This window comes from Heterocephalus glaber, unplaced genomic scaffold (assembly GCF_053883595.1).
Source record: "Heterocephalus glaber isolate CG9 unplaced genomic scaffold, H.glaber_assembly_v1.0 deba00001504, whole genome shotgun sequence".
In the NCBI taxonomy this organism is placed as follows: domain Eukaryota; kingdom Metazoa; phylum Chordata; class Mammalia; order Rodentia; family Bathyergidae; genus Heterocephalus; species Heterocephalus glaber.
In genome coordinates, this window is record NW_028258324.1 from 68,410,358 (window position 1) to 68,424,692 (window position 14,335).

Sequence of the window (14,335 nt, forward strand, 5' to 3'; positions counted from 1 at the left end):
AACTTTTGTACTAGCAGTATAGTTTTGAGGTTTTAGGTTAATGACCACTGTGATCCTGAAGTACCATTTGAATTTAAGCAGCTCTGGTTTGCCAGTGTTTAATGTAGTCTATGAATTAGACCTTATTTCCCAATCCTTATTTGCCTATATCAAACCAGTAATGTTACAGGAACCCTGAAATTAAAAGTGGGAGATACTTATCAACTTTAGAAATATTTAAGGATGAATGGACATTATGAACCACTGATACATTACAGTCAGAGGCACCTAATTCTATAAAGACACTTTTTTTTTTCCTGGTACCGGGGATTGAACTCAGGCCCTTTGTGCTTGTAGGGCAGGCATGGCACCAGGTGCCACTGAACTAAATCCCCCGCTAGAGGCACCTAATTTTAAATAACCATCTGCTACATGTTGTAATTCAATATATTTGGGAATACAGTGTATTCATCCTTTTGTGTTGCTCATAAGATAATAGACATTCCTTGTTTATCGAGTTCTGTTCCTGCAACTTGGTAGCTAAATGAAGAATTGTATATATACTTCAGGCTGGCTTTGAACTCACTATGTAGTCCAGGCTGGCTTTGAATTCACAGATCCTCCTGCTTCCGAGTGCTAGGATTACAGGTGTGTCCTACCAGGCCTGGCTGATGACTTTTATTTCCATAACTCTTACATGCACTATTGTAACGTATAACAACATAAAACTGCATTACTGTATTGTACAGTACAATCAGCAAAAATTACAGTGCTGTATAAATAAGGTATACTGTACAAAAAAGACATTGAGGCTCTATAAACAAGATGTACAGAACTATACAAAGAAAAGGTTGTAAGATTGAACAGTTGTTAAACATGTAGGTCATTAAACAAGGAATACCTGTACCACATTTTTAAAAAAATAGGTTTCCTTTGGTTCTGGAGGCCCAAGGTAGAAGGGTCACATGTGGTAATGGCCTTCTTGCTGACAGTCTCAACGTGGTCTATATTTGTCACCTTTAAATTGCTAGGATAAAGCACCTGACATGTACAATTTAAAGGAGAAAAGATTTGTTTGGGTTCATGGTGTCAGAGGATTCAGTCCATGCTCTGCTGGCTCCATGGCAGAAGCATCATGGTAGGAGGGCGTGGCAGAGGACAGCTGCTTTACATCATGGGCATCCCAGAAGCAGAGAGAAAGAGCCCAAGAAGAGATATGCCTTTCAAAGGTATTTCCCCAGTAACTGGCTTCCTCCCACTAGGTGCCACCTCCTAACAGCCCATTTTCCTTAGATGAATTTAGCACCTCATGATTCAGTCACCTCTGTAGATCCCACCTCTGAACATTGCTGCATTGGGGGTCAAGCCTTCAATACATGAGTCTTTGGGGGGCTTCATGTTTAAACCGGTGGCCCAGGGAATAGAGACAAGGAGCACATGTAATGTTTAATCTCTCTCCCTCTTAAAAAGCCCCCAGTATTCAACCATAGGGGATTTACCGCGATGAACTTACTAGTCATAATCAATTCCCCAAGGTTGTACCTCTAAACACCTACATCTGAAACTCCAAAGCCTCATTTGAAACTCAAGGCAAACTCTTTCCAGCAGCGAGTCTATAAAATCAAAACAAGCTGTCTATTTCCAGTATCTAATAGTGGGAAAGGCAGGCACAGGGTAAGTACACATTCCCATCCAAAATGAAGAAGCAAGTAGGAAATAGTGACTTGCCCAAAGTAATCCAGAATCCTCATAGAGCTCATGAGGTAGCTGGTAGGTAAAAAAAAAATTATGGGTAATACTTTAGAAATAGAATACAGAATGAATCACTCTGGTGATAAGGAAAGACCTAACAGTATGTTAATCATGGTAGGTTAATTATAGTAACAAGCAAGCTCAGCATTTTGTGGCTTAGAACAATAACAATTTATTTCTTAGTTATCCTACAGTCCTTCACAAGTGTACTGAATCTCTGGGTTGTTGTCTAAGTTGTGACTCAGGGATCCATGCTTTTATGTTAGAGTCATTGTAGTGGTACCTTGGTTCATAAACTTAATTCTTTCCATGAGAATTATGGAACGAATTCTGCAACCAGGATCATGGAAATAGGTTCATGAACCAAGTACCACTGTATTAGTATTAATCGGCTTTGCTGCAGAAAGAAAATAAAACAATGAAATTTCAATGGCCTGGATAACAAAGGTTTAGTTTTTGTTCATTTTACTTGTAGCTATACTTTAGCTATGGCTGTCTTCCAGGCTGAGTTGGCTCTATGTGTCTTCTTGCTTGGGAGCACAGCTTCTTCGTAGGTCATGGCTGTTCTTGTCAGAAGAGCAATAAAGGAAGGGGAAAGTCATAATGTCTTTTTACGCCTTATTTCTAGTGTATACAACTTGATTAGTTTCGGATAAATACATACTGTGAAACTTTCGCCACTGTCAAGGATGAGACGTATCCATCACCTCCCCAAATGTCCCTCGCCTCCACTATTATTGTTATTGTCTATGTATGTGTTAAGAACACTTAAACATAAAATCTACCTTTTCTTAGAAACCATTATTAGACAAAATAAGGAATAAGGATGAGGGGTTATAAGGGAGGGCAAAGGGGGGAATAGATATTATCAAAATGTGTTCAGTATATGTACAAAAATATCATTGATACTTCAATATTTCACAAGTTAATAAGCAAAGATAAAAATACAATAAAATATCTACCCGTTTAGTAAATTTTAAGTATGCAGTCAGTATTATTAGCTGTAGGCATTACAGTGTAGAGTAAATGTCCAGGACTAAATTGTGTAACTGAAACAGTAGGCTTTGCCCATTATCTCTCCATTTCCCTCTCCTTCTGTGAGTTTGACTGTTTTAGATTACACTGTGGTTTGGATATAGTTTTAGTGTCTCCCAAGAGCATCATATATTGAAATTTAATCTCCAATATGAGAAATTAAATGAGTGGGAACTTAATCTTACTCTGATATTTAGAGGTGGGGCCTTTGGAAAGCCACTAGGATTACATAAGGTCACATAGTATTTGGCTTTCTGTACCTAGCTTATTTCACTTAGCATAGTGTCCTCCTGGTCCATCTATGGTGTTGAAAATGGTAGAATTTCTGTCTTTTTAAAGGCTCAGTAATGTCCCCTTGTATGTATGTACACACACCCAAACAACCACATTTTCTTTATCCGTTTATCCCTTGGTGAACATTGTCAGTAGTGCTTCAGTGAACCTGAGGATGCAGGGATACTTTAAGATCCTGGTTTCAGTTCCTTTGGGTAAATAACAGAAAATGGAATTGTTGTATCATAACAGTAATTTCGTTTTAAATTTTCTTGGAATGTCCACACTGTTTTTCATAATTGCTGTACCAATTTACATTCTCACCAGTAATGTATCAGAGTTCCCTTTTCTCCACATTCTTACCAATGATTATTAATCTTTTTTTTAAAATAATAGCCATCCTAACATATGTGGTGATATCTTATTATGGTTTTGATTTGCATATCTCTAATTATGAGTGATGTTGAGCACCTTTTCATCCTCTCGTAAGCTGTTGTGTATCTTCTTTGAAGAACTGTCTGTACAGGCTTTTTGCTTATTTTCAATCAAACTCTTAGGCTTTTTGCTATTGAGTTGCAGCAGTTCATTATATGTTTTAGACACTAACTGTTCATTAGATATTTGGTTTTCAGATGTTTTTTCCCATTCCATAGATTTTCTTTTCATTTTATTGATTACTGTCTTCATTATGAAGAAGTTTTTTAGTTTGATCCAATCCTACTTGTTTATTTTTGCTCGTTGCCTGTGCTTTTGATGTCATATCCAAAAATCACTACTAAGACCAATATCAAGGAGCTTTTCTCCTCTTTTTTAGTTTTACTGTTTCTCAAGTCTTACATTTAAGTCCTTAATCTGTTTTGAGTTGATGTTATATGATATAAGCCAATAATGGTGAACCTTTTAGAGCTTTCAATGATAACAAACAGCCAGCTTCGGCACGTGTCCCCTTGGTTTGCCACCACCAGTAAGCTGTGTTCTCAGTTTTTCTAACATCATGTATTGAAGAGCCTGTCCTTTCTCCATTTTGTATTCCTGGCACATTTACCAAAAATTAGTTAACTGAATATGTGAGAATTTATTCATTTCTGGTTCTCATGGTACCTCTGAAGACTTTTGCTCAGGTCAGGTATGGTGGTGCATATCTGTAATCCCAGCTACTCAAGAGGCTAAGATAGGAGAAGGATTGCAAGTGTGAGCCTAGTCTGGGCAATTTAGTGAGGTCCACTAAAAAAAATATTTTTTTAAAGGGCTGGGGATGTAGCTCTGCTCTCCTTGGGTTCAGTCCTCAGTAACACACACACACACACACACACACACACACACACACACAAGAACAAACAAAACAACTTTTGCTCAGATGTGCCATAAATTCCAGCTACTTCCATTGACTAAAGCTTCATCACATGACCAGGCTTAAGTCAGTGGGGTAGGAAGGTGAACTACCTCATGGGAGTTCAGGGAAATCCATGGCCATAGATAGAGCTAAATAAACTTGGAACATGGGTAGGTACAGTTGCAAATAACACCTTTCACCACAGCCATGTCAGTTAGGCCTTAAAGTCCTCTGCTTCTGTTTCTTTTGGACTTTATAATGAGTCAGGTTTGAAAGTGTTGACCATAAATTTGCCTACATTCCATTGACTGTGACTAAGTTACAGCATGTGGAGCTGCAAAAAAGGCTGAGAAATGCCATTCTATTATGTGCCCTGGAAGAGGAGAAAAGTAGCTTCCATTCTAGCCAGTCTCCTACATGAGGTAATACCTGAATAAGTTTTAGAAATTGAAATTTGTCACATAGCCAAGAGGGGAAGGGCATCACGGTTACTCATTAATCAGATATTTTTATTGTGTACCCTACTATGTCCTAGGAACAGTAGTAAATACTATGAATATAGACAGGCATAAAGCCTTCAAGACGTTCCAAATTTTTTGAGTTCTCGTTATGTGGCTTATTATAGTTTTTTTTTTTTTTTTTTTTTTTTGGTACCGGGGATCGAACTTGGGACCTTGCGCTTACAAGGCAGGCGCCGGAACCACTGAGCTAAATCGCCAGCCCAATGTGGCTTATTATATAGTAGTTACTAGGGATATAAAAAATGAAAAAGGCAAGCCAGTCAAAGTGACACACATATCCCAGCATTCTGGGAGGCTGAAGCAGGAGAGTCCCAAGTTTAAGCCCAGCCTGGCAACTTAGCAAGATGCCTTCTCAAAATCAAAAATCAAAGGACTGGTGATGTAGCTCTGGACAAAGGCCCTGTATTCAATTCCCAATAATACAAAAAAAAGGAAAAAAATCTTTTAGTTTCAGTCGGTGGCAAACAACTCTGGATGCTACTCCCAGCTACTTGGGAAGTGAGACAGGAGGATTGTGAGTTCAAGGTTACTCTGAGAAATTTAGCAAGACCCTGTCTGAAAATAAGAAGGGCTGAGCTTGCTGGGAATTAAGGAAGGGGAAATGTGGCAGGGGAGTCGGGGTGGCTATAAAAGGCAACATGGAAGATCCCTGAGTTGGTGGGAATATTCTCTGTCTTGGCTACTTTGCTGTCAGTATCCTGGTGATATTATCCTATAGTTTGGCAAGGTGGGAAGCTGGGAAAAGCATACAGGGTATCTCTCTGAATTAGTTCTTACAATTGCATGTGAGTCTTACAAGCTTAAGGAAGTAAAAATTTGTAAGTATGTATTTATGGGGCTCCACATTGGCAGTTGATTGAATAGATCTGGAGGATCCTGAGACCATGTATTTTTAAGCTCCTCAGATGATAGCAATTTTCTACCAGGTTGGAAATCAGGGTAAATACAGCTGTAGACCCATATGTCTCACTTCATTTTGTTCCCTCTCCTATATGTATAATGGGGATGGGTGTATGAGGATAATCATGAGCTTCAAATTGTAAATTGTGAGCTGGGTGTGGTGGGGCATGCCTATAATTCCAGCATTCAGGAGGCTGAGGCAGGAGGATTGCCAACAGTTCCAAGCCAGGCTAAACTACATAGTGAGACCCTGTCTCAGAAGAAAAAAAAATATTGTGAGCTTCCAGCCACACTCTTCCTCTGATAAGAAGTCACCTTGAGTGACCACTCTCAGACAGTGGTTTTTTTTTCTTTTTTTAAGTCTAACAACTTTTTAAAAACTATGAAAACCTTAGACTACTTTCTCACAATGTACATCTACCAAGATATTATTTATAACTTCAGTTATATATATTCAGATATTATATATAACTTCAGTTGGTACACTGATAATGCTAAACTTTCTTGAGAAATCCTTAGGTTAAACCACTAGCTTAACAAATTTCGTTTCTTTTTTTCTTTTATCTATTCATTTACTTATGAAAATTACTAAGGTTGGGTTTTTAACTATGAGATTAAATGCTGAAATAATGTAGTTTTTATAAGTATGTCCTTGATTCTTTCCTTTTCATTAGGTTTTGGAGAACTGATTTTTATGGCTGTCTGCGAAAGTAAATGACCCTAATATTAGAAACTCCTATGTTTGGTTTTCAAAAACAGACATATCAAATGCTAGCAATATTTCTGATAGCTGTTTTTTAAGGGTCAACAAGCTGTTGTGAATTTAGTTTATTGTGTCTCCTTCACTGATGCTCTAAGACATATGTTCATCCTTTACTGTCTTCTTGGACAGGTTTCAGTGGACACCCTACAGTTTCTGCTCTTCCTGTACATACAGCAGTTAAATAGGGTCTCCCTGAGGACATCTCTGATTGGAGAAGAGTGGCCAAGTCCGAGAAACAGATCTCAGCCTCCTGACCCATCTGAAAAGTCCAAGTGCCATCATAAGGTACTGTTCATAACTTCATCTCCTTCTCTGAAAGGGACAATTTGTAGGAGGCAAGTCACCCTCTTTAAACCTTATATTGGGATTCCTATATAGACCAATGATTTGATGCTTTCTCTGTGTTTACAAGGCAGGTGCAGTGCCACTGAGCCAGATTCCCAGCCCGATTTGATGCTCTCTTTTATTTTTTGCTTTTAGAGTTTTTCCCTAATAATAAAATAAAAATTAGTCCGTGCAGTCATAATCAAAAACAAGAAATGGCATTAGTTCTTTCACTGGTATAAAAATCACATGATTTTTGGGCAAATCATTCACTATATTCTGTTAGTATTTCCATTTTTGTAAATGCTAATGAATTTGAATCTACTTACTTGACTAAGATGGATAAATGAGGTGTACTATTTGCAAAGTCTGTTCAAAACGACTGAAAAATTTTTCTATAAGGTACTTCTTAGTCATGTTTAAGAAATTTTAATAAGTATTGCAAAAGCCTACCTGTTAACTGCCTCACATTGTTTTAGAAAATGTCCTATTGCTTTTTCATTTCTATTTTTGTCAAGCAAAGCCTTTTTATTTAATTAAATTTATTCATTTATTTTTGAGACAGAGCCTTGCTATGTGGCCCACGATGGCCTCAAAAACAGCGATCCTCCTGCCTGGGCCTTCCAAGTGCTGGGATTATAGGCATGTGCTACCTACCATGCCAAGCCCAAAGAAAAACATTTTTTTAAAACTTTTTTTTGTGGAAATATTTTGAAAAACTTGAAGTAAAATGTAAACCTTAGAATTAATGCCATGTGCAGGCCCTTTTAAAAAGTTCTGAAGCTAAAAACAAATCTCCTTAATATTTGGTATTTTTATAATCTTTTTAATAAATCTGTCCTCCCTTACATTCCACAGTACTGTACCTTGCTGGTTCTACTTTTGATTCTTTCTCATTTTTCTTCATAAATTTCTCTCCCCCAGCCCTTAAATGCTGCTGTTCCCCAGGATTCTACCTGAGGAAATTGTTATTTTCTTTTTTTTTTTTTTAACCCCAAGGCAAAGCTTTTATTAAAGGACAGAGCTACCAGGCTGTCTCGAACAGTGATGAGAACAGCCGGGATTGTTATTTTCTACTTAGCATCTGTATCCACGGCAATTCTCTAGCCCCATGTCTGCATGTGTCTCAGTGGCTCTCAACTTTATCTCCATGCTAGAGCCCTTGCCTTGTGTTTGCCTCATCACACGGACACCCTAGCTCTGCCTTAATTTTAAAATGTCCAACTGCAGGTGTACTAGAGAAACGGAACGTTGCATGCTTTCTGCCCAGGTAGTTCCTGTGGTGTTTTGAGCTAAGGCAGCCCAGTTCAGATCTGGCTGTGCCACTTAGTAGTCGCATGGTTTTAGGCAGGTCAGTTCACTTGTCTTGGACCTGGCTTCTTTTCTTTAAATTGGGCTGATGCCTATTTCTGAACAGCTGTGAGAATTCTGTGACACATTAACATGGGACTTGTTGCATAGTAAGGAGAGGAAATGGCAACACCGGTTTATTCCGTAGCACTGACCTCTCCCAACAACAGAGAGCACAAGCGCTTGAGCAGCTCATTCAAGGCTGTGTATTCGAAATGAGAGCCTCGGCCCTCAGTCCCTAGAGACTGAAGCAGTTACCAGTTGGCGTGGGCGCCTGAGCCACAGGCTCACGTGGCATTGGGACCTGTTAGAGCAGCACTGTGCTCAGGGGTGACCTGCAGTTACAGCCCCTAGGAACTGTGAAGTAACTGGTGAAGTCCGGGATGCTTCTCATCGGGGAAGAAGAGGAGAGGGACAGATTTGCGGAGAGGAGCCAGTCCCAGAGGGCTTTCTCTTCCAGTTCTCATGAACTCTGCCTCTACTTTAGTTTGGGCGACAAATACCTGCAGATCTGTGGTGAAATCTACCTTTTCTTGAACTTGTATCCCTGTGCCAGTGAAAGTTACCACCACTGCACCCACCAGCCTCTCCCTCCACTCATCTAGTTAATTAACAAGTTTTACTGATTTCTGCCACAAAATAACTCCTTAAATCTGTTCCTTTTTCTTCCTCTCATCTAGACTTTTTATTTTTCCTTTTTCTTTTTCCAGTGCTGGGGATTGAACCCAGTGCCGTTACACTGAGTTACTTCCCAACTGTTTTTCATTTTGAGGCAGTCTCACTATGTTGACCAGAACAAACTTGTGGTCCTCCTGCCTCAGCCTCCCAAGTATCTGTGATTACAGGCATATGCCACTGCTCCCTCCTGTCTAGGGCTTTTTTTTTTTTTTCTTTTGCCTTGATTTTTTTTTTTATTAGATCCCAGCTGATCACCCTACTTTTAATCTATAGTCACTCCCTCCCACCCTGGACCTTGTAAAATCCAGGTGCATTACATTCATCTCCTGTCTAAGCTCTGTCAGTGAACCCTCCTTGTTATTGGTGTTTTCATATTGTACCCATGGAGCCGCCTCAGGGCCTATTTTGAGGGAGAGGCGTGCAGTGAGAAGGAGGAATAATAGGTTGAAGTAGAGAACAGCTCTGCTTTGATCTATTTTCTTCGGCAGCCAAATGAGAATTTACTTTTAAAAAAAATGTATATGCATGTGTGTGTATATTGCTATTTAGAAAATAACTTAAAACTCTGACACACAAAATTAAGTCCAGATGTTTTAGTATTGTGTACAAGGTCTTTCATGATTGGTCTCTACCTACCATTTCAGCCAAAACTTGTAGTTCACTGAACAAAGCAGTCCTTTCATTCCTCTCTGCCTTTGCATATGCTGTTCCACATGCTTAGAATGCCTTCTTTTCTTAACTATTTGTGTAACTACCAATATCAAACAAGAATGACTTGAAGTAACACTCCAGTTTTTTTCTCAGTGGAGTTAGTTTCTCTCATGCTCATAGAGTATCTTTACAGATCTTTGCTGTTGGTCTTATCTCAGCGAGTTGTGCTTATTTATTTATGTGTCTTCTCATGACGTAGGTGCTTGAGTTCCTTGAGGCTAGGAACTGTGTCTTATTCATTTTACGTATCTGTCATTTCACATTGCTCATGCCAAATACTGTCAAAGGTCCTCAAAAAACAACTGTCAAATGAAAGAGCCAAATTGCTGAGACATCTGCCAACTGAACGCTCATTCCCAAAATTGCAGTTTCCCTTAAATCTAGTCATTGTAAGATATTTTACCCAGTAGAATTTGAAGTTCTTTTTGTTATAAAAGGAAGTAAATGAAACCCAGTGCTTCATTGAGTAAATGTCCATGGTGGCTATTTTTATGTTTAATTTGAGTCTTTTAGAATATTTGCTTTCTGTGTGACTTTCTCCTCAACTATATATGGGTGTGATAATGACATCAAACCCATTGCTGTTAAGGTTAAATATGTTAAAGCATGTATAACACTTAATGCTTAGCAAACAGTAAGGGTTATTTATTTGTGCAGGTTAAGCATTCCTAACCAAAAATCAGAAACCCAAAATGCTTCAGAATTCAATACTTTTTGAGTGGCAGCGTGATAGCACAAATAGAAAATTCAACACCTGACTTCAACAGACACAGCACAGTATATATTTTTTCCAAAGTCTAAAAAAAAAAAAAAATCCCAAAGCTGAAATACTACCAATTCTGAGCATTTCAACTTGTACTGCCTGTGAATTAGTTAATGTGAAGGAAGAATCCATTTATACCTGTCTCACACACACACACACACACACACACACAAACACACACACACGCGCGCACGCAAACTCGTTATATACAGCCACCTAAATTCTTTTGGGGGAATGAGTCAGAGTATCAGTGCAAAACAACTGAAAAATAAAACTTAGTTCATGTAGACTTTCTTTGTTCTATTGAGTGCTTTTTTTTTTTTTTTTTTTTAGAACTGGAATGATTACAGTCATCAGGCTTTTGTCTGTGACCATCTGTCAGATCTCCTTGAGCTGCTTTTAGATCCAGAACAACTCAGTGCATCATTTCATTCGACCCCTAGTAGTTCAGTCTCTCGAGAAGCTGTTGTGGCGCTCAGCTTTCTTATTGAAGGCACAGTGAGTAGAGCCGGAAGGATCTATCCACTCCACGAACTTGCACTGTGGCAACCACTACATGTAGACAGTGGCTTCTCAAAGATCTCTAAGACTTTCTCTTTCTACAAGCTGGAAGCCTGGTTGAGAGCCCATTTGACTGGGAATCCATATGGTACATCTGCTTGCTTCAAGTCAGGAAAGAAATTGGCTTGGGCTCACCAAGGTATTTTTTAATATTTTAGTCATTTAAATTGAATGACAAGGATCAGATTGTCTCCTGGTGTATTAAAGACCACATCTTCTGTAGAGGAGCTAAAAATAAAAACTACTGCCATTATAAAGGGAACTTCCATCCTTTCGGTATGACTTTCTGAATCAAGGCAGTAATAATCTCAGTTAATTTGTTAGTCAAGGTCCATTTAATTAGTTAACAGAAACTAGCTGCAGTTAGTCCTGCAGTCTTTGCTGTGCTTTTCTCTAATTCTGTTCTTCGTGTGCTCACTTATGTGAGATTTTATTTTTGCACAAGAGCAGAATTTGGCCATCCCACAGTTATAAGTTGGTGTAGAACTGAAATCTTCTTGAGCTACGTAGACACAAGCAAAGTAGTGTTTCTAAATTGAAATTTAAGTTTATAGTAGAATCCAGTGTTGGTTGTATCGGGTATACATTGCTGATAGTCCAGCAATGCCTAAATAGATAGGTTCAGGTGTTATATGACTCCTGTGTCCACCTGGCTATGCTACTGAGACAAACGCAGGCAAAATTAATGGAAAAAACCAAAATTGCCCTAGAATATACTTCCACTATCTCTGAATTTCAAAGCTAAATAGTCCCTTACAAACGTTAAAAAAAAAATCCAGTTTCATATCACATTTTCATAGCTCACAGAAAATGGTTGAATACCATCTATAGAATGTGGAGCAAAAAGATTGCAACCCAAGAATTCTATATTTAACTAAGCTGTTGCTACAGTAGAAGATCACAAATCCTCAGAGATGTAAGGTTCCTGTAAATAAATAGGAGTTACTGCATAATTCTTGATGCTCATAGAAGAACATAGGTTTAAGCAAGCTTTTGAACCATGGAAATGTGGGCATGAGTAGGGAAAAAAGGAAGGGTATCCAACCTCCTAGAATTATACTGAAATGGTAATTGTAATGGTAAGATTACACATGATTTTTGTATTCTTTTTTTACCATTATTTTTTCTACACTAAGCCTATGTGATGTATATGGCAGATATGTAATTTTAAAATAAGCACTAATTATTTTAAAAGATTTATAAAATATTTTCTATAACTTCTGCTCATTTGGCCAGCATTGTTTAAAAAGTGTCCTGATGGCTTACATGGAACTACAGTCGAGAAGCCAGTCACGTAAATGTTGGAACTGCATTAGTAGGGCAACCTGCACATATTTTATTGTGTCAGTTTGTGTGAGACACTGTATATAATAAAAAGATATCGCCGGGCATGGTGGCCCATGCCTGTAATCCCAGCATTTAGGAGGCAGAGGAAGGAGGATCACTGTGAGTTCGAGGCCAGCCTGGGCAACATAGTGAGTTCAGGGTCAGCCTGAGCTACAAAGAGAGACTCTGTCTCAAAAAGAAAAAAAAGATATGCTCTCAGGCAGAAATGATCCTAAGAGTAAGATACGAACTCACCAGAACTCATGGAATAATGTGTTAAGGAAATTTGGAGGAATACAGAATTAATATGGCAATTTAGAGAGGTTAATTATGGTTGGAATGATAAAGGCATCTTGGAGGAGATGTTTGAATTGGGCCAACTGTCACTTTCTAACCTAAGGCTTGAGCACATTACTTGAAAGGTAGACATGAAAAAATAACCTTAGACCTATGAACAATCTTGAATGGATTAATAGGTTTTAAATTTTTGTGTAACAAATGATGAAAGATGATAAATATACAGAAAAGAGTAGAGCTATATAGCCAACACCTCTTTACCCAGTGCCCCAATCTAAGTTTAGACATGGAACATGTAGACATGTATAACCTCATACGATTGGGTTTTTTTCTTTGATTTGAAACTATCTTACTTATTTATGCTTCCTTAAATAGTTGAAGGTACGACCAAAAGGGCTAAGATTGCTTGTAATACTCATGTGGCCCCTGGGGTGCACCGAATGGTGGTGATGAGCCAGGTTTGCAAGCAGACGTTGGCCAAGAGCTCAGATACTCTGGTGGGGGCGCATGTCAGGATTCATCGTTGCAGTGAATCTTTTATATATCTGCTCTCTCCCTTACGGTAAGCACAATCTTCTTTCTTGGTGTTCTTACAGTCTGACATGTTCTTTGGAGTAGGATTGATCCTTTTTTTGCCATCAGATAATATTTTAGGCAATTACTTTTTTAACTTACCCTTATTCAGAGGAATTTCCCTCATTTTTTAATTTTTCAGATCTGTGACAATCGAGAAGTGTAGGAATAGCACCTTTGTCTTGGGCCCTGTAGAGACTGTTCTTCACCTCCACTCGTGTGACAGTGTTAAAGTTATTGCAGTTTGCCATCGTTTGACCATCTCTTCTACAACAAGTTGCATCTTTCACGTTTTGACACCTGTGCGCCCACTTATTCTCTCTGGGAACCAGAGCGTAACTTTTGCTCCATTTCATACCCATTACCCAATGCTAGAGGACCATATGGCCAGGACAGGCCTTGCTACAGTGCCTAACTATTGGGATAATCCAATGGTCATCTGCAGAGACAACAGTGACTCAAATGTCTTCCAGCTCTTACCCCCCTGTGACTTCTATGTATTTATTATTCCTTTTGAAATGGAAGGGGACACAACAGAGATACCTGGGGGTCTTCCACCTGCATATCAGAAGGCACTGAATCAAAGAGAAGAGAATATCCAGATCTGGCAGAAAACTGTGAAGGAAGCTCATTTGACAAAGTGAGTGTTTTCTAGAAGTTTTATTTGAAACTCCATAGGAAAGCAAACTAATCTTAACATTTTCATAACTGTGACAAAGCAATTTAGAAATACTGTTTGTCTCTTAAGGCTTGCCTTTCAGGTGAGTATTTTAGACTCTAGTGGGATGGGAGATGGAAATGAGTAGGTACTTAACTATTAGACTCTATCACTCCTTTTCTTTTAAGAAGCTTAAGTTTGGGCCGGGGATTTGGCTCAGTGGTTCTGCCGCCTGCCTCGCAAGTGCAAGGTCCCAAGTTCGATCCCCAGTACCAAAAAAAAAAAAAAAAAAAGCTCAAGTTTAGCTGGCAGATATGACTTAAATGAATTAAGGAATCATATATAGGATTTGCCACATAATCCAGTACTTACGTGAATTAGTTTTAGTCCTTAATTTACTTTTCTATACTATACTAGTATGTCTCAAGCTTGGTTGTACATCAGAATTTTCCAAGGAGCTTGTTAATACAGATTTCTATGGGTCCACCACACCCAGATTCAGAAGACATCAGTGAGATTGACACATAGGAAGATTCAT

The 14,335-nt window shown here is 38.7% G+C and overlaps 1 protein-coding gene across 2 annotated transcripts in view; it reads left to right on the top strand.

Moving 5' to 3' along the window:
- Tbccd1 (TBCC domain containing 1) overlaps nucleotides 1-14,335 on the top strand; it is a 28,087-nt gene that overhangs the window by 2,615 nt on the left and 11,137 nt on the right. For both annotated transcript variants that reach the window (XR_002393863.2, XM_004834833.3), the window contains exons 3-6: nucleotides 6,686-6,841; nucleotides 10,716-11,082; nucleotides 12,942-13,128; nucleotides 13,282-13,779. Coding sequence is in view for 1 of the 2 variants with exons in the window: in XM_004834833.3 (XP_004834890.2) it covers nucleotides 6,686-6,841; nucleotides 10,716-11,082; nucleotides 12,942-13,128; nucleotides 13,282-13,779 (1,208 nt within the window). In the remaining variant the exon portion in view is untranslated. The remainder of the gene's footprint in view (nucleotides 1-6,685; nucleotides 6,842-10,715; nucleotides 11,083-12,941; nucleotides 13,129-13,281; nucleotides 13,780-14,335) is intronic.